The 20240-nt window shown below is 40.1% G+C and overlaps 1 protein-coding gene and 1 long non-coding RNA gene across 3 annotated transcripts in view; both read right to left on the reverse strand.

Annotated features, from left to right (window-relative positions):
* LOC119616911 overlaps positions 1 to 9369 on the reverse strand; it is a 24853-nt gene extending 15484 nt beyond the window's left edge. The window contains exon 1 of the long non-coding RNA XR_005232998.1: positions 8832 to 9369. This is a non-coding gene — a long non-coding RNA (uncharacterized LOC119616911). The remainder of the gene's footprint in view (positions 1 to 8831) is intronic.
* Positions 9370 to 10731: 1362 nt separating this feature from the next.
* LOC108248633 (syntaxin-10) lies at positions 10732 to 19605 on the reverse strand. 2 transcript variants are annotated; one of them, XM_017437915.3, is made up of 9 exons: positions 19524 to 19605; positions 19007 to 19082; positions 18420 to 18513; positions 17910 to 18004; positions 16274 to 16336; positions 16058 to 16141; positions 14945 to 15051; positions 13864 to 13958; positions 10732 to 13213 (listed from the first exon to the last, which is right to left on the reverse strand). In XM_017437915.3, exons 1-9 carry the CDS (start codon positions 19556 to 19558, stop codon positions 13137 to 13139), a joined length of 726 nt encoding a protein of 241 aa, XP_017293404.1. In that variant the 5' UTR covers positions 19559 to 19605; the 3' UTR covers positions 10732 to 13136. The 2 variants fall into 2 exon arrangements, with proteins under 2 accessions (XP_017293404.1, XP_037830830.1); XM_037974902.1 differs by having other exon boundaries at positions 13850 to 13958.
* Between the last annotated feature and the right edge of the window lie 635 nt (positions 19606 to 20240).

Here is a 20240-nt window from a genome sequence, read left to right on the forward strand (position 1 = left end):
GTTATGATCTATGGAGGCTTAACCAAGTTCAATATCTGAGAAACAAGTCTGAGACATCCAGAGGGAAAGACGAAAAACTGGGAAAGACGGTGGGACGGTAGCGAGGAAGGGAGTCCAGTCCAGAGGGAAAAGGACAGTTTGCACATTTTTTTGTTTACCTGTTTTTTTTTTTGTTTTTTTTTTGGGGGGGGGTCCAGTTTAGTGTATTGTACAAAGTGCTGCCTTAAATGAGAAGTGAGAGAGACGGTGACGGGAGAAGAGGACAGTGGAAGGCTCCTCAGAGAGGAGGGACAAATGAATAAAAGGGGGAGGAAGGGGGGTGTGGGGGGGGGTAGCTGGGACGCTTGGATGGTTTGGTGTGCATGCATGCATGCATGCATACTGACGGGTGTGTGTGTGTGTGTGCACTTGTAGGTGCGTGTGGTTTGTTGCAGGGTGGGTTTGGTGGAGCTGTGTGCGTTTCTTTTGAACAGTGTGTGGGTGTATTTTTAATGTGTGTGTGTGCATATTAATGTATGTATGCATTTTTTTTCCCCCCCGACGTCTCGCTTCCCTCTATCTCCATTTATGGCATGTTAATGTCTGCCTCCTCGCTAGAAAGAGCTTTTGACAGTGGTAGTGTGTGTGTGTGTGTGTGTAATGCGCATGCCAGGCTCGGTCTGCGTCTCAATCTATGTGCTGCATATGTGTGTCTGGCATCACACGGCGACTGTGCATGTCTGTCACTGTGTGTGGGTGGTTTGGGTGCTCAGCTCTACAAGGTGTGTGCCTGTGTGTGTGTGTGCGTGCGTGTGAAAGTGGGTGGTAAACGCACAGAGGTTGAGATGAGTGGCTGTTTGTTTTTTTTTCTTTCTGCCTAAGAGAGCAGCATACCTTTCTTTTTTGCCCAGCTTCACACACACTGTCTCACACACATCTGCAGTCACGCACCCACAGCTCAGTCTGGATGTTTGAGACATTCGAGCTGCAGATATTTGGCAGCCATGTTGTGTTTTAACTACATCGATACGGGCCCTGGATGGCTTTTTTTTAATGTATAAAAAAACTCATTTAAATGCAGATTTAAAAGCACTTCTGTCTCCCCTTCAGATTGTTTTATAATTCAGACCCCCTCCCTGAGGAGCGTGTCCCGGCCTGGCCAGTGTCCCCCAAATGGGACAGCAGCACAACTGCAGTCAGGACTCATAACCTGCCATCTCTTCCTTTCATCTTCATCTTTGTTTACATCTCTTTCCGTCTCGCCGCTCCTCTCCATATATACATTAGTCTGTCCTCACTGCATACACACACACACACACACGCACAGGAAAAGGAGCTGCACAGCGTTGGTCCCTTGTTGCTTCATTACATCATTTTCCATCCACCGCTGCCTCATTTCTGTCTCGACTCCATTTTCCTCGCAGAATGCAAATCCCTGCCAAACTCTCCTCGCGTATATGTGTATATTCTCCTGTATGTGTGAGTGGGTGTGCTGTCTACAACAACAGATGGGGCTGCCAAATAGGTTGCTCTCAGTGTGTGAATGTGTGTGTGTACGTGTCTATCGGTGCATATATGTGAGCTATTTGAATGCAAATTCGAAAGTCACTGGGCGTAGGTACATCTGATGAGACGCATCAGAGCCGCTCGGTGGGGGTTTGTGCGTGAGATACTGTGCTTTGATTAATTTTGTGCTTACTGCACCTTTAATAATCAGACTATTGATGAGGAAGGTCTGTCTGTCCCTATATTCCCCACGGCTGCCGCGGCCGGCCAATCGTAAAGTGCACATGAGAGACGCAGCCAATCCTGAGGTGAATATCAACCAGACAGTTGCACCGAGTGACCAAGTGGGTTTAGTGAATAATTCTAATTATCTTGGACTTGGAACAGTGAGGGGAAGAGGAGGAAGAGGAGGAGGAGGAGGAGGAGGTGGCGATGCTCTTCCCAAGGAGGAGATGTTTGTTAGGAGTCTCCCAGGACAGATGAGGCATTGCGGCATTCTGCCGTCACACGAGCGAAGCTTCAATCCAGACAAAGACGAGAGAGAAGAGACTGAAGGCAGAGAGGCAGAGAGGGAGGCGATTCCTGCACGCCAGCAAGATAAATACCTTGGTGCTTGTTTATTTATGTAGTGTAGTACTTTGCAAAGAGGTTAAGAGGGGGAGGGGGAGGGGGAGGGGGGGGAATATATATTACATTTGCCAAAATCTCTCAAAACTGCTCCAGTGAAAGAAGCGATCACCAAGTGGACACAAACGGGGCTCCAAGTCGAGGAGGGAGCTTCCTTCTCGACTTGAGTGAACGTTTGCTGTAAACAGACAGAAAATGGGCTACAATCATTTTCCACAAAGCACTTTTTTTGTGTGTGTGTGTTGTGGAGAAAACATATTTTACTTCCTGAAACACGTGGGGGAGAATTTTTCCATTTTACCACACTGTCCCTGAAAGCGCAGCAGTTTGATAACTCGGAAGGCATTTTTGGGGGGAAAAAACTAGAAGCGGTTAAGTCTGAGAACACTTGACTGAGCAGCGGGGTCACGAACTGTCTCGACCTTTTTCACAGATTCCACGTTTTGAGACCAAAATTATAAAAACGATTACTGAATAAATATCTAAAACGATGAGGGGGAAAAACATCCTGAACACTGAAACTTCAAATGTTCCATTTTCTTTGAATATAAAACCCCACATTAATCAGCCTTTGTGTAAGTTGACGCCGATCGTATTCACACAGGCTGGTCCGGTGGAATCATCACGTGCACAAAGTGTGACACAGATTCGTCAGTCTTGGGGAAAATGGCAGCAAAAAGCTCCACTGCAACAACACGGTACTCGTCTCAGACGGTTTAACGCGACCAGTTAGGTTTACGTTCAAGTTTATTTATTTAGGCGGTTAAAAGAGTTCCTGAAAAAAAAAAAAACAGAAAATAAATTGAACATTTGCCGGTCGGTGGTTTATAGTTTGAGTCACGGGCTTTTGTTTCTTCTGTGGTTCCAGATGTAAATACTTGCCCTTTTTTTTACGGTCGTCTACTATATTAAATATTGTTGCATGTTGGGACTGTTGGCTAAAGAAGACAAACAATCTGAGGGGCTCGGAAAACTGCGTTGGACCTTTTTTTTTTTTTTAAAAAAACAGAGAATTTCTTGTGAAAGGTAACCAATAAGGAAAAGGGTCTTTTAAAGCAGCTCCCAGTAAAAATGATCCCTTTTTTTTTTTTTTTAATTGTAAAAAGCAATAATGTGTGTAAATTTAGTAGCAGAGCAGAGATTTGTCGGATTTATGGCACGAGCTGACATGGGGAACAGCACGGAGCTGCTGTGGCAGTCGTTTCTTATTATTATTACTTGTTTGGGATGTGGAAGAGTCATTTTTTTGTCACCAAGATTATTGTTTAAATCCAAAGAAAAGCTGGAGATTTGGTCATGTGTTGGTGCTCAGCCTAATCACTTCAGACTCGGATAATGGACTGCAGCTTCTAAAATACATTTGTCTTTCGTTCAATCAGCACGGCTTAAGGTTTTGCTTTTTTTTTTTTTTAATGTCTGTCAGTTTACTTACCATTTTTTTTAAGCTGGAGAAAGAGCTACAGCCCAGTAACTGACTGCTACAAAGAGAAAAAAACGAGCAAATTATTGTCCTAACTAAAGTTTAAACTCTTCTCTGACAAAAAAGCTCATTTGAAACTAAAGAGTAAAACTTGTTCTGGTCCGTTGATCACATTTTGCCTCTTTATGTCCAAGTTTCTGTCGAAAGTTTGGACGGGGCCAAGAGCAGATGTATTGTTTCCAAGTGATACATTTCATTTTACAAGTTTTATTTTCTTTCTTCCTTTTCTTTTAATTTTTTACATCTGAGTTAGTGTACTGTAGTTTTTTTTTTTCAAAAGTAATTTTAAAGGAGTTGCTACTAACGTTTCGTCATTAACACCCGTACGTAGAGTTGCCAAGTTGTGTGAAGACTTGCAGAAAGTGACACACGGTTAGCTGTAAAATACTTTAGAGAAAGAGAATCACATATTTTTGCATCGCAATTGCTGTAAGACTGAGGTGCTGTTTGGGGGGGAGGGGGGTGGGGGTTTAAATGCTGGACCAGATGTTTAGTTGTTACTGTACTGCAGATGTTGTCGAGGCAGGATCAGGGGGGTCGACTGATGGACGACTGGGCAAACGCGATGCTGTGAGCGTCACTTTAGTTTTAAGGCTACAAATCCTGAATGTCTGTTTTAACCAAATCTCCAAACTTATCTGATCGCATTCTGACAATTCAAGTATACTACTTATTAAAAAATTGACCAAAATTGAGTTTACTTGACCTTTTTTTTTTTTTTGACCAGCATTTCCTGTAAAGAATAAGCTACTGCTGCTTGAATGTTTGAGTTTCTTCTTCAGACGCCACCTAGTGGCTAAAAAGCAGCTACTGCAGTTCAGAGTAAATGAAGGTGTGGGGGCTGGCTGGCTTAGTTACTGCAGTAACTGTTTACGCCACCAGGTGGCGGGATCCCAAAAAGCAGTGATCCTCCAGAAGCTATGATTGTAATCAAGAGTCGATCACTGTATTGATCAGAGCACCTTAACAGCAGAATGCTGCCGGGGGAGGGGGGCTGCGGAGGGGGGAGGGAGGGGGAGCTTCTGTTACTTGTTCTACAAATCTGGCACAAAATGTCCACAGCTTGTAAGCCCCGATGCCAAATAAAACTGAGATTGAAAATATTATAATTAATAAGTAAAACTGCTCGCACTCTTCGTTTCCCAAGTCGGTCGGCCCGAGTTTTAGTCCTGATTCTGTCCCGGCTGCTCATCCACAGGAAGGAACTGAAGTGGCTCATAGAGAGTGGGGAAAAAATCTGTTTTTGTTTTATTTGGAAAAAAAAAAGCACCTTTTTGGGGAGGGCTCGATTCGTCCTGTAGAGCCAAAGCCCCGCCACCCCTCTGCACCTTTCTGAGCACGCTCACTGTGTCACTTCCTGTCTGTGGTTGGGTGAAGGCGTTGGACTTGAGTTCATTTTTATGGGGAGGGGGGGGTTGAAAATGTAGATATAATGTGAGGGAGTTTTTTTTTTATTTTTTTTTTAATGTAAGTTTATTTTATGTTGTTGATGTTTTTACCTTTTGTACTATTGTTGCCTTTTTTTATTATTTGGTGTTATTTTTTTTTTCTCTAAAAAGGTATTTGTTGTTTACTGTAAGAATGATATAAGGTTGTACCGATCAAGCTGTCTCCTTCACCCCGATGGGGTGAGGGCTGAGGGGGGGTCCAGATGGGTGGAGGTCAGTCAGTGTTGATCTGAACAGGGTTCCTGCACAGGACTGGAAGATCAGCAAGAAGTTTAACGAAGGGAGTCGGAAAAAAAAGTAGAGAAAACCAAAACTTATCGTGTCTCTGATGAGTTGTTTAGGGTTGGTCCCGTTAAGCACAAAACCCTCACTGACAGGAAGTCCAATTTGTTCCCAAATTATTTAAATATTCACCTAAAAATTGTCGCTTTATTTTAGATTTTATTCCAAATCAAAGCTCAAGTGACTTTCACATCCTTTATAAGTTCTTTGATATTTAATGGTTTGGAAAAATGTCTAAACTTCTGATCTCTTATGTTGTTTTTTTGTTTTTTATTTTTATATCCAGTTAAAATAAGAAGAGAAAATCCCTCCCTGCATGACCGAACAAAAATAATACAAGTGTTGAAATCACACCGTACCTCCCTGAATGCTACGTTTCATCGTTTCTCGTGGCCATCTTTTTTTTGTGCAAAGGAACTGTTTTCCCCCTAATATTTAAAAGCTGATATAACAAACCTCCCAACGTAAATCCAGGGGACACGGAGGAACATTCCCTTTGCTCTGACTTGACAAACAAGTAGGAGCTTCTGAACAGGCTTTGGTGTCGAAAAGCCAACTTTTTTTTATTTTTTCTTTAAGTCAGCTAATAACAGGTCACAATGACAATCAGTTTTGTCTGAAATGGGAGGATGGGAAGTGGCCAAAATGGGACTATAATAAAACATGTGCGCAGCTTTTCAACACTTGCTCCCAGTTTAACTTTCAGAAACAAAGGGTGAGTTTTTCCTGTGTAGGGACTCTGAAAACCAGGAGGAACATCAGCAAAACGTGGCATTGTTGTGCAGAAAAAAAACTGGCTAACCTTGGAAGCAGAAGGGAGCGGGAAGGGGATGAAAACCCCTCCTTGGATTAAGATCATAATACTCAAACGTCTCTCTCCCTTTCCATCCATCCTGCTCTGCCGAACAGCCTTCTTCCTCCTTCACCCAGATCCCCCTTTTCTGTTTTTCTTTTACAAATCTCTTTTTTTGCTCTTTCCTAATCTGTACTTTTCTGTCCATATTTATTTACTCAGTTCTTTCTGACGTCCCCACGCACCAGAGACAACACACACACACATATATTTATAATCTACATACGCTGTATATGTATACATAGAAACAAAACGGGCAAACCTCTGAGCCACAGAAGCTCGCAAACACACACCTGCAGACCCTCAGGACGTGATGCAGGAAGTGTGTGTTTTTGTGTCGCTGATGCAGTTTAAAATAAAAACTATATATAAATATATCTCTAAATACCAGTTTACCTCTGGAGCTCTCAGCCATAGCAGACTTTAATCTGAGCTCTGCAAGCAGCTTCTGAACTGCTGTGGCTGCCGACACAAAGCAGGTTCATTGTGTTTTTGTTGGTTTTTTTGTTTTTTCAGGAACAAACAAAAGCCGTTTGAATACACACACTGCAGGGTTTTTACAGAAACGGGACACAAGCCGAGAGTTCAACAGTCTTACCTCAGAATCATCCAACTACAGAGCAGCGGGAGGGGCGGGGCTTGAACATCACCATGGCAACCATCAACAAGTTTATTCTCTTGTCTCTGGTGTTGTTGGGTGAAATTATCCTGCAAATCTCTCTTTTTATTTTCCTCAGTTTCCACTATAAATATATAATTATATAAACTGTACATTTACGAAATAGAAGCACTATCAGAGTTTGATTGTTAGATGTGCACTCGCAGCATGAGCTATTCTTTATTATTCTTCATAACCCAGAGAAATGAAAAAAAAAAGTCTAATAATAGCTTTTGAACATTAAAAAAAGAAAGATTTAAAAGATATGTAATAAATAAAATAATGAAGAAGCATCCACTGATGTCAAAGAAAATACTCAACCTCACCCCACTCCACACACACATGCCCCAGACCTCCACCCAGCCCCCTCCATCCAAAATATTTGCCCCCCCCCCGCCTCGTGTACATGCCAGTGTTTCCCCTCATGTGTTTCAAGTGCCAATAACTTTGTGAATTCCTAACTGTGACCCAGAAATAAAGATTGCACATTAACTACTGTAAAGAGCAAAAGAAACCAGACTGAGGGGAGAAAAAAAAAGACTAAATATCTTAATAAAAGGTTTGTAACAAAAAAGGACTGACCTTACTGCTCTGTTTTGTCTTCATTTTTCTGTTTTTATCTTTCTAAAGCAGGGTTATTCAACTAAATTGCTCAGGGGGGGCACAGTTACTGAAAGCCAACAGCTCAGGGGGGCAAAACATCCAGCAGTTATCGTCATTACTTGAGTTTAATCTTGTTTTATCTTTCAGTGAACTCATGAGTGGGCCAGACTGAGCTCACCCACGGGCTGGATGTGGCCCCCGAGCCACCAGTTGAATGGCTCTGTTTGGGATAAATGGGGATGGACGAAGCGACTCGGTTCACTTCCACTGATCAAAGATTGATGTAGAGTTGTCTTTTTGAACCCGGAGTGTGCGGTGCCGTCAATATGAAGGTTAAATTACTAATTAAAATTCAGCAGCAAGGTAAGAACTGTGAGTTGGCAAAAATCAACACGTTTTTATAATTTAGTCAGGAAAATGAAGGGGTGGGACTAAAAAAGGGTACTGCAGGCTGCCACTAGGGGGCAATCATCCTTTGTGGTTTCAACTTCTGGCTTCCTGTCTGGAGTCTGTTAGAATAAGTTATAAGAAAATGATAAATGTCTGTGGGGACTGGTGGCAGTTTTTTTACTTATATTGAGATGACTGTACTGATGGTGGAAATGAAACCCTTTGCTATAAACTTTCACCTGTATGAAAACAATTTGACAGCCAGGAAATAACTGACCCTAAAAAAATAAAACAAGACCTCATTTAGAGCCATTATACAAGTTAGCAAACATGGAGCTGGTAGATGTATTTGCTGAAACAACCTTTTTAGATCTAAACCAACCTTGTTTTTAGTCAGAATGTCTCTTTTTTTATTTTTACTTGCTGTAAACTTTAAGGGTTGCATCATAAATCTGCAGCCTGACTACATTCTTGCATTGATTTAACATCGATGTTTGATCTCTGTGTGCTCTACATTCAAACAAAGCAATTTTCTCATCCAAACTGGATAAGGAAACATGTATGTTAGGTTAATGTGCAACTAGGCCTGTCACGAAAACAAATTTTGCTGGACAATTAATTGTCTCAGAAATTATTGTGATAAACGATAATATCGTTTGGAGGCCGTTTTAAACTAATGTAAGGATAAAAACATAAAAGTGCAAATACATCCTCTCAAAGATTAATAAACTTCACTTTCAAAAGAACGCTTAACACTGGAACTGGAACACAAACTAAACAAAACCGAAAACAAAAATTAAATGGACTCTCAGTCTCCGTTAACAAAAAATGCACTTGAATAAAAAAAAAAAACGGAAATAAAATCTACATTCAATCAAAACAGTACAGATTATTAAGTCTATAAACTAAATTGCCCTTAAAAGAAATCATTAGTTTTATATAGAGAAGACGGACAAAGCTGACAGTTTTATAAACAAAAAGTGCAAACAAACAAATGCGACATACCTGCTCACCAAGGTTCAGCGGTTCTCCTCGGTCATTTGGTTTGAATCCAAAATGTTCTCCCACACCGCTGCTGTTACTTCAACCTTGAAACCAATTCCATTTTGTTTTCTCCCCCAATATCAAACAGCGTTTCTTTAGCTTGCTAACTCCTAGCGGGCGCTAACGCTAACTAGCTACAAGCCGAGGCGCCTCGGCTGGCTGCCTGACAATAGGCCACGCCCCCTGACGCTAACAGAAAGGGAGGGGTCAGTGAAGAGCACCGCTCTTGTGCGAAATTCTGTTCCCCCGTGATACAAGAGGAGCGAAGTTAGCTGATAGCAGGGCACAAAAATAAAGACTTCCTGAAAAGATCAAAATGTAGACTTTTTGGCAAATCCCGTTCTAATGTAAAATATGACAGATTACTGGATTAAGGAAATGTCTAGTATGCTATCACACATAATGTTTGAGAATTTGGAAACAGTTGCTTTTTATTTGCCAAAGATAAGAGGGGGAAACAAAATATTTCAGATGTCTGAAATAATCTGTTCCCCCTACATAAAATGGAAACAAATTAATTTACCTGCAAGTCTTTTACTGTGTTTAATCCTTTCATCATCAACAATAAATCGTGTGATTTTGATAACATTTGCTCTTTATTTGCCAAAGTTAGGAGGGGGAAACAAAATATTTCAGCCACCTGAAATAATGTGTTCCCCCTACATAAAATGGAAACAAATTAATCGAGTTGGTTTAAGCGAATTCCCTTGTCTCTGGTTGGTTGGGTCTTGTAAGGTGTTTGTAGCGACTGCCTGGCTCTGAGGAAGTTCTGACTCTGGGACCAGATGAGCCCACGCTCATTCCAGCTGAGGCTGAACGAGCAGCTTTCACTCCTGACCTACAGCCACACCTCAGAACTAAACTTCTTCATTTATAAAGCTACTTTACTGTATGAGGAAACTGTATTTTTAATGGGAGAACTAAGACTAAAACAGTGCTTTACTCATGGATGTGTGAAACAGATAGACAGTTCTCCTTCAGATTAACTTTGGTGGCCATGAACTAAATAGGCACACAGAAGGTGAGCTTGCAGATAAATTAATTATTTTGGTTACGATCTTGTTTGGAGACGGCTCAGCCTTTGAAGCTGGTACAAGTGGAATGAAACAAAACCTGAAGCTGTGCGGGAAAAATAACGACACGGGGGGTTCAATTACTGCTCCTCCTGTTCCTCGAAACCAGTGGTGTCCAGTCCTGGTCTCGGAGGAACACGACCCTGCAGGTTTTAGTTACTTCTCTGCTTTGATTGGCAGTGATTAACAGGCTTCTGTAGAACCTGAAGAGCTGCTGAAAAGCAGGGAAACATCTAAAACCTGCAGGGTGGTGACTGGACACCGCTGCTCTAGGGTTAAATCTGTTTCTGCTTTCTCGCCTCAAATGAATCCAAGATTTTAGGTTATACGTCTCTACTTTGATGTCCAAACGCCCTTGAAATTATAACAGATAACATGACTGAGATCTGAAGCCCTTGTCGAAGTGTTCGGATGTGTTGGTTTAATTAAACGAAGCGTTTTCTTGCTGTAAAATGTCAAACGGACTTCTGATTTTCCCCCCGTTCCTTACCGGCCGTCTCCGCAACTTGTTCCCGTAGTCCCACAAAACTCTCGTAATGTATAAATACGTCGGTCTCCTGATGCCTGTCGAGTTATTTTCAGAGCCGCTTTCAGTTCATCGAGGCACCAGGGACTCGCACTCCTGCTTCATTCCAGCTCGACTAAATGCAATTTCACCTGATGGTTCCGCTGTCGGAGCAGAAAGTGATGAATTTTCCATTTTGAAAAGTGCCTCTCAATTAAAATTCACTTCAATTTGGTGAAAGCTCTTATCAAATAAATAAAAGACAAATTGCAGACGGGAGGAATAAAGACTTAGAATACTGTGTTCATTCAAACATACAAGTCAGCCATTTTTACAAGTTGCTTCTACAGTCATTTGATCACTTCACACAGAGCATAAAGGAAACAGAAACAAATCATTTCTAACCATTGTTTGTTCTTTAAATGTAACGATTTACAATATTTTCATAAAGGCTTATAATTCATCAAACTGTTCAAAAGTTACTAGTTGTGGTAAACTGTTGGTCGTGTGGCGTAAATCCTGACCTTTGGCACGTTCTCCAAACCCTCTTTGAAGAGGGCCGTTTTATTTCATCAGAGAAGCTGATAAAAGTATTTTAATATTATAAAGTTAGAGCAGTTTCTGTTTTTAATGAGTTCATCATCGATACGACATAAAGGCTCGTTTTCACAACACGACCAGCTGCTTGTAGCTGCTAAACCAGACTTCAATTTCTCACATCAACGCTTGTGAAAGTAAAAAACAGCTCATTTTATTCACAATGTTACTTTTCTGGGTACCGATAATCCAAAAGACGTCAAGCTTTTTTTTCCTATTCAACAAAATGCCAAAAAAAGCAGCTTTATATATTACCTAATGGTACCTTTTCAAATACAGATCTCATGGTGTAGCATTATAATCACACGTAGTGGCATAAACGCAGAAATGTGCCTCAAGTTCAGCATCAAAAAGCAGTTCTGTTAAAAACGAATACTTTCAGCATCTTTGACCTCTGGTTTACTGGCAGAGATTTTATTTTAATGAGGACGCATGAGTGGAAACTACTCTCAGATTTTTTTTTTTCCCCTTAAAGTTTGAAGTTAATTTTCTACCCTGAAGAGTGCAGGCTTGAATATGTAAGAGCGCACATTAAGAGGAGACACACATAAAAGCATACAAAGTGGGAGAAATAAAACTCAAATGAGCTCAGGCAGTGAAGACGCTTCCGTCTTTAACCCCGTCTGTTCAAACCAGAAGACACTCGGCTTTAACCGCTTTGGCAGGAAAATAAAAGAAATTATTTTGTTTTTTTCTCTCAAATAAAAAGTTGAAAAAAAAATCTGGATTACACCAAATTAACAGTATGGAATAATCTAAAGGAAAACTCAGGAGAACACAAACTTTTGTTCTTTAACAACACTTGGGCGCTCAATAGTGTTGCACGACCCAGAGTGTCCAGCAGAGGGAGCCGTGAGCCCAAATCTGAGCAGCGCAGGGAAACATCTTGCCCAGCAACTATTCCTCCTCATTAGCTGAAGCTTTTTAACAAAAGAGGCAAACCCATTCGCTCTGAGCCAAGGCTGCCTCTCATCACCCAGGGAGAGGAACAAAGCCCCAGCCAATCGTGTGCTTAAACGTCTGAAGGCACGCGAAGGCGGCTCGCTGCAGACTTCACCTTACTGAGACTCATCTCAATTAGGGCAAAAAAATAATGAAAATAAAATCTCTCTGCTGCAAGAATCTGCATTTCTGAAAATGAGCCCAGCTGATGGGAAAAAACAAAAAACAGTATCTACGCCCGGTGATGGATGACTTCATGTCTGAGCCAGCACATTTTGTGTTTTGACCACACACACACGCACACACACATTACGCCAACTGTTTTCAGCAATGACTAACACTTCCTTCTTGTCTGAGATCTGTTTGTCAGTGAAATCTGCTGCTGCCGTGTTGGACTGGAGAGAAAACCTGCAGACCTCCGGCCAACTTAAGCTGCCTCGCGTCTGATTTAATCCACAATTTAGAGCTAGGAGCAGAATTTACAACCCAAGTCAAACGTAGGCACATGAATGGACTGCACATTTCAAAATAGTATAAAAAATATATTTAAGGCATAAACCCCCATCCCTACCACGTAAATCTGCTGAAACAAAACACAACATTTTCTTGATTCGACACTTAAAAAAAGTTCAGTTGGGAAATTATTTTTCACCCAGCGAAACTGCCACGAGTCAGGTTTCATGACTTGATTGAAATGAATGAATATCAGCTGTGAAAACTAATTTTTCCTAATTTAAGGCGGTTTTTAAAATTGGACGGGAGTTCGAACCCTAAACTTCTCAGTAACCGATCTGAATTAAACTCAAAAAGAACTTGATTTTATTAAAGTTGTGTTTTAGTCCAACAGCAAACCTTTCCTGCCAAGTCATCTCCGTCACTTACCACGATGTCGGCCAATCACTGCAATGCACGAATACGAAGTCATATCAGTTTTCTCAAGCGAAGCTCTGCTGCTGAGAGAAACCTGTGTGTTTGTTTTTCTGCCCTGTTGGAGGCAGAGCAGAGGATGACGCCCCAGTTCCTCCTCGGGAGTGCGTCAAATGGAGTTATTGGAGGGGAAACGGTACGGACGTCTTCCATCTTCATCTGTCCATTCATCCTGACGGGGAGGAGCCGGCAAACTTAGTTGGAGGTCAGAGGTCAGTGACATCAGAGAGCAAACAAAAGGATGAGGACCACGATCATGATGGTGACCAGCACACCGATGGCACACCACTGCCTCCGACCTGAAAGGTGCAGAGGAAATACAGAAGAGTTAAAGTTCTGTTGACTTGTTTTTCCAAGTGATGGGAACAATTTTAACCTTCTGAGACCCACGTCCTCATACACTGGATTAACTGAATGATAATACTTTATTCTATTCAACTTTGACCTATTACTGGTATGATGAACTTTTTGATTTACAAATTGTTTAAAAACAATGTTTTTTTATGTTTATGAGGTCTCACCAATCCAAATAGCATGGGGAAATAAAAAATGCACACCAAAGAAAAGCTGGTCTGAGAAGGTTAAAAGGATCCCCCTCCAGTGAAAGGAACCAGAAATATAAAACAGTACGAACACAACTGCATTTACTTTCTGTTCTGTGTACTTTATAATTTTATTCCACGAGTGGAAATTCCCTCAAAGCGGGAGCAGAAATACCTGATTGTAAAAACACCATGTAGTGACTGAAGAGAAGATTTATTCTGCCACATTGTGGCCTTTTTCTCAGCAGCAGCGCCGCTGTTTGCACACAGCTGCTCTGCCTTCAAACTTGCACTTTTTATGCTCAACGGTACTCAGTTCCAGCGTATACTTGTGTTTGTATTCGACCACTTTCACATATTCACGGTAAAAAGGAAAGACCGGCTTGCTCTTGCCTGCGCTCACTTACTGCTCGTCATGTGAGACACTTTCTCCAGTTTCTTCAGGACCGACTCCATGCGGGACGACGTCTGGTCCATCTCGTCTCCGAAGTCCTGCAGCATGCTAAAAGACAAAAGCAAACGGCCGTGAAGCTAAAAGCACGTTCAGAAACACTTTAGGAAGACGCACAGAGCACTTCTGCCATTATCAGAATTATGATGTGACTCATATAAACATTCTTTCTTATTGAAGGAAATCAGTTGTTTGTTTTTAAGAGGAAAGCAGAGAGAATAAGAAAAGCTGTACTACAATCAAGACAAAATCTATAAAACAAAAAAGTGTTTGTTTAATTTTTGATGATATCAACAACAATGAAGAACTATCTACTGCAAAAAACAAAACAGTGCCATCGTGTGCAGAGAGTGAAGCAGAGAAGACAGGGGAGGTTAGGAGGAGTTAAGAGTAACAAATACAGTGAGAACAATTAAAACAACAACAACAAAGATTAATTTGTGCAAAAAAAAAAAAAAAAGACAAAAAACACAAACTGTCTGTTTCTGAGCAGATATATCAGGTGATTCCATCCAAACAAGTTATGGTTGGAATTATTTTAGTACATGCCTTAATAAGTGTAATATTTTATTTTTGTTTTAATCTGTCTTTACGTTGCTAATAAATCATAACAAATCAGCCTAGGCTTTAAGTGTTATAGTGTGTGGTATTTGTTAATACTTAACGCTTTTCCCTGCTTTAATAAACAATAAAAGAAATGAAATAATATTTGTAGGAATGTCACCATCTCATGTACCAACATCTGTTTTATTTCATTAACACATCTCAGTACAGCCTGATCATAAAAGCCACTGTACTTGTATATATATATATTTACACATCATTATAATAAACACGGGTCACATGTTTACCTTGGATCAGGTGTGATCATTGTTGTTTTGTTTAAACAAAAAACATTATGTTGACCATGTATGAAGGTGTAAAAAGAATTAAATGCAAACTTGTTTTTAATGATGCTACTAATAAGACACTTTAAACTATAAACGGAATTAAAATAAAACACTCAACCGAAGAATGGTACAAACGTGAGCACTCACACAGCCTGCTCGTCGAGCTCGTCCCCGATCCGTTCAGACATGTCTTTGAGGACTCTGATGCTGCCCGTCACCAGCTCCAGCTGCTCGTCCTGCTCCTGCACGATCAACTACACACACAGACACACACACACGGAGACAAGGAGTCATGTTTCCATTCCATCAGAGGACACAGCACCCAACTTTAAATGGAGAATTTACACAAACAAGAACAAAAAATAAATCATTTTCTGCATCATGAGTTTTGCTTCATGGTAAGTCCTTCAGTAGAACTTCTTTCAAACATTCATCAGACAGCCTTTAAAGCCACACACACCCACACACTGCATGGTTTGACTTTTAAGACAGATTCGTGTCAGCCTGGTTCTTTCAGGGAGAGAATCTGTTGGTAAATCAAAAGTAAATACAAGCACCCCCCCCCCCCACCACCACCCTCGTTTCCTATTAAACCCACCACCTGACAGGAAGTGTGATGACAGCTACTCGCACCGACACTTCATTCACCCTGACACTGAAAACAATCCTCCACTTCATTCAGTCTGAACACAGAGACCCTGTTACACATTTAACCCGCAGAATGAGTCCAAATCGTGCTCATCATCTACTCATTCTCATTCAAATTTACAGTTTATATCCTCATATTAGCAGGAAAAACTTTAAACATAAACCCATCCTGCTACAACCTGGATAGACTGAATTTATGTTTGTTTTTTATCTTTAATATCATTTAATGGTTAAGATTTTGCTAAAATGAGCTGATTGACGCCTGAATTTCCCCTCAATGATAAATAAATTATTTATCTAAACAATATTATATTATTCTGAAGCTTTGTTGTAATAGCCCGCTGTGACTGGAGTTTCACATTTCACCAGAAATACTGTATGAACATACGAGCACCCTTCAATTTAAATTTTTTACACATCAGGAAATAAAAAACTGTCTGTACAATTCCCTTACAGTCACCGCTCTTAAGCTGGGTTATGTACGTTTAAAGAAAAGAAACTCTCTGAATAGAATGATTTTTTTTATAACTCAACCCTCTTTATTCTGCTCCAAACTCAGGCTTTAGAGGCTTCCTCTAATGTTTAAACTACCCGTTCTCCATCTGTCTCTACCTGCTGTTGTTCCTGTTGCTCCTGAATGTATCTGGAGTTGGCCGACACCAGATGAGCCTCCAGTCCCGTTGATCTGTCCTGACCCTGGGAATCCAGCAGAGCCGGGAAGAAAAAAAAACAAACGAAAACAACATTTAACGTGTCTGACCATCTACAGCATCTATTCCTCTTATATAACCACGAAGTTTATATTTTGTGTTTTTTGCGCTTACTGACCTGTTTATTCTTCCTCTCAGCCTGAGCCACAGCGGAAGGGCTGGACAACTGATCCTTCATCTCCTACACGCACACAAAAACAATTCACAATGTGTCACAATAATAACAAAAGTTCAGACAACTTCCTTAATCTGTTTTTTTTCTTTCTTTCTTTCTTTTTTGTGCTTTGTCAGCAAATCAAAATGTCAAAAAAAGTGTTTTGTTCCCTCTCAGCAAATTACTTTTGTTCAGCTTTAATGACTCACTTCTCGTCAGGTTTATTTTCAGACTGCTACCTTTGCTTGTGAGGGGAGTTTGAAACTGACTCATATTTTCTATTGTATATCCATCTGAGACATGTATTCAGCTTCATTAAAGTCAAGTCAAATAAAGCTGTTTTTAAGCTGTAGTGAAAACAAAAAAGGTGACATGGATTCATACTCTAGGTCTAGTTACAATAAAAGCGAATAAAGAGCTGGGAGCTGCTGCTTGGACTGATCTGTGACAGAGCGCCACCTCTGTGTGCTTCATCAGCTGCCACAATATAACACAACCTTTCAAGCAGTGTACATCGTCTCCTTTCTGACCTACAAACATCTGGATTAAAGGTAAAACTTTGAAAATAAATACAAAGGACTCAGACAGAACTTACTGCATCATCAACAGGCTATATTTACATCTGGAAAAAACAGCTGTCTACACAGCTGTCAGTGAGTCCATGCTGCACACGTCCATTAAAGTCTGCTTTGGTGCAGACACACAGCAAGGGAAAAAAACAAGCAGACTGCAGAGGACAAGAAAAACTACAGAAAAGATCACTGGCGCTCTCCTGCCCACCCTTCAGGATCTCCACAAAACGAGAGTCAAGAAGGCAGGGAACACAGCCAAAAACCTTTCGGAGCCCAGTGGGTATTAGTTCCAGCTCCTTCCTTCTGACAGGAGCTACAGATGTGCCAAGATCAGAACCACAAGACACCAGAACGGTTTCTTTCCTATTGCCATCAATACCATGAACACCTGAACTGTTTGTCCGCTGGAAACGGTCCTTGTTGTTGATGCACTTTTGTTTTCATTGTTCATATTGTTATTTGGCATTTTTCGATTTTCAAATTATCTACAGAAATTGTATTTGTTTCGCTGCTTTTATTTATTTAAATTTGATTGTGCACCTTGACTTTTATACTGTATGTACATAGGGAGTGTGACCATCTACAGGCAACAAAATCCATGTATGTGTGAGAATCCTCGGCCAGTAAAGTGATTCTGATTTCGACATCCATATCAATATTTCAACATTAACTTGTGTTGATAGTGTTCATTTTAAAACATTTTTAAAAAACAGCTGAAACACTGAGTTCCTTTAAATCAAGGCTAAAAACCCACCTGTTTAGAGTTGCTTTTGAACCATAATAAATGGAACATTGACCAACATATCTGATGTGTGTTGGTATCTCCACTGGTCACTGTATATTGTTTTTATGACTTTGTAATTTTGTGTTTTTATAATGTAAAGCACTTAGAACTGCCTTGTTGCTGAAATGTTCTATACAAATAAACTTGACTTGACTCCAACATCATGTTCTGCTCACATTCAGTTCTAATAAAACACATTTTGCCCTCATTTTATACCCAATAAAATCTGTATGAATAAAGTTACCTGAACAGACTTCCTGGTTCGGTCCACAAATCTTTTCCTCTCCTGAAGCTCATTGTCCCCCAGCTTAAACTTGCCTGGGTTTGACTCCACAATACCTGCACCAGTTAAAGTTCCATTTCCATATTTCTGTGTATGCAAACTTTTAGAAAACTGTCCATTTTTACATCATATACAGTAACTACAGTTATGTTTCATAAACCAATAAGATGTTTGCCTTTAGAAAGGTTTTGTTCCTTCTTCTGGCCGGACATTCTACCTTAAGAAAAATATTTACTTACATTTATTTTAGTAATTTTGCATTCCTTATCTTTAGGTTGTTTTTTTATGTAATTACAAAAGGGGTCTAGTTTTCTAAAAAGTTTATAAATCATCAAAAAAGTACTAAAAAAACAAGCAAAGGTTTCGAAGCAAAAACATGGAAGGGGGGTGAAAATGAGGCAGAGCATTTGTTCGTTTTAAAAATGCTGGCAGTCGTGTGAACGTACAGATTTGTTTGCATTTAAAAGATACTGATAGTTTCACTGAGGTCCTCCAGGTCCCAGTCTATGGCCCTCAGACAGTTCCTCAGCTCATTGGCACTCCAGTCCAGCTCATCTCGACTCACCTGAGAAAACAAAACGAATAGATGCTCACCAACAAAGCATGCAGTTTAACCCTGCTGCATAACGAAGGTTTTAGTTACAACAGGCAGACTTTTAGTGTTCGGTGGTGAAATTTTATTATACACTGCACATATTTCACTGGCGGTTGGTATGTTGCATTGCATTTGACCTTCAACAGGCTGTTAGTAAATGAAGTAAACTATTCCCTCAAATAGAAATATTTGTAGCCAAAAACCCTGATCCACGACCATATCTGAATGCTGAATGAGTATTTATACATGCCATCATACATAAGGCATAAATAAATACACAAATACAAATCTAGGAATAAATGATGACATGCACAATGCTGTGAGTGGCACAGAACCATGTAGAAACACATGGCAAGAAAAAATGTCTCAGAGAAACTGGATAGTATTGGGGTAACACAATAACTGTGCAATCATATAAAAAACACCTGGACTTTATAACACACAGAGCTTTCTATAGGCTCACCTGTGTCCCATCCTGCAACAGTTCCTCCCATCTATCAAACAGACTCCGAGCACGAGACAGGGCCTTCTGCACCTCTCTGGAAACCAAACACACACACACACAGAAAACACACACACATTAAACACACGTTATAAACAGTTTATCAACTGCACCATTTCGATAATGTTTACTGAGCTGAACTTTGCAGCTACGCATCTAGCTAAGTAAGGGAGGGAAAAAAATATTTCTTATTCTTAACAACACACCCAACGTTGCTCAGGTGTTTTCTGTGATAGCCATCTTTTTTAAAAAAAAAATGAGATTGTCCAGGAGGTCTTAACAATCTTTACAGAAATCAACACTCACCACCGTGACGCTAGTTAGCTACAGTTAGCCGCTACGCTAACTTTCTCTATGTAACTTTTTAAAAGGAACCCAACAACTCACAGTACGCATAAACGCAAACAGAACAACGTTTTTTCAATTGTTCATTCTAACGTAAGATGGGGTATTTAGTCTGAATTTGTTCATTTCTCACCCCTTTACAACGAAAAATGGATCGTCTATCGACATTGCGTCCTTCCTTAGTAAGCACAGCGCATGCGCACGTTTTGAGACGTTCTTCTAGCACGTAAATGTAAAATGCACGTATTTACGTCATATACATATACACAATGACTTATATGGATATGGATATATATCCATATAAGTCATTGCATATACAGTTCAGAGGTGTACTGTTCCAGTTGTATGGCAGGCCGTTGTAACATAAAATTAAAGCACACGCCAATTTCCTACTTAGAGATATTTGCAAAAAAATGACAAAAAAGGAAAAATTTGAAATTTTAATAAACAAAAACCCAATGGGACTTGCATTAACACTCAAAACTATATTCAAGACATACACACAGATTACATATCAAATAAAATACTAATTTAATAGTGTATTTATGTGTTTCTACCTTATATATGTTAAGCTGCTTGTTTTACTTTCAATAAGTAAATTATAAATATAAACTAAAATATAAATAGGATTATGAAAATATAAATTTGGAAACCCTACTTTTATGCAACTTCAGTTTTTCTGATTAAATTTGAAATGTTTCTGATCTATTTGCACATTAAAATAAGCTTGGGGAACAAACACGGGAACTGCAAGAACATTCAGATTAGATGTATTTGAGTTTCAATTACAACTTTAATACTTTGAAAACATCGAAAGATTACATGTGTAAAAGTCACGAATCTGCCCATC

Source organism: Kryptolebias marmoratus, linkage group LG3 (genome assembly GCF_001649575.2).
Source record: "Kryptolebias marmoratus isolate JLee-2015 linkage group LG3, ASM164957v2, whole genome shotgun sequence".
In the NCBI taxonomy this organism is placed as follows: Eukaryota; Metazoa; Chordata; class Actinopteri; order Cyprinodontiformes; family Rivulidae; genus Kryptolebias; species Kryptolebias marmoratus.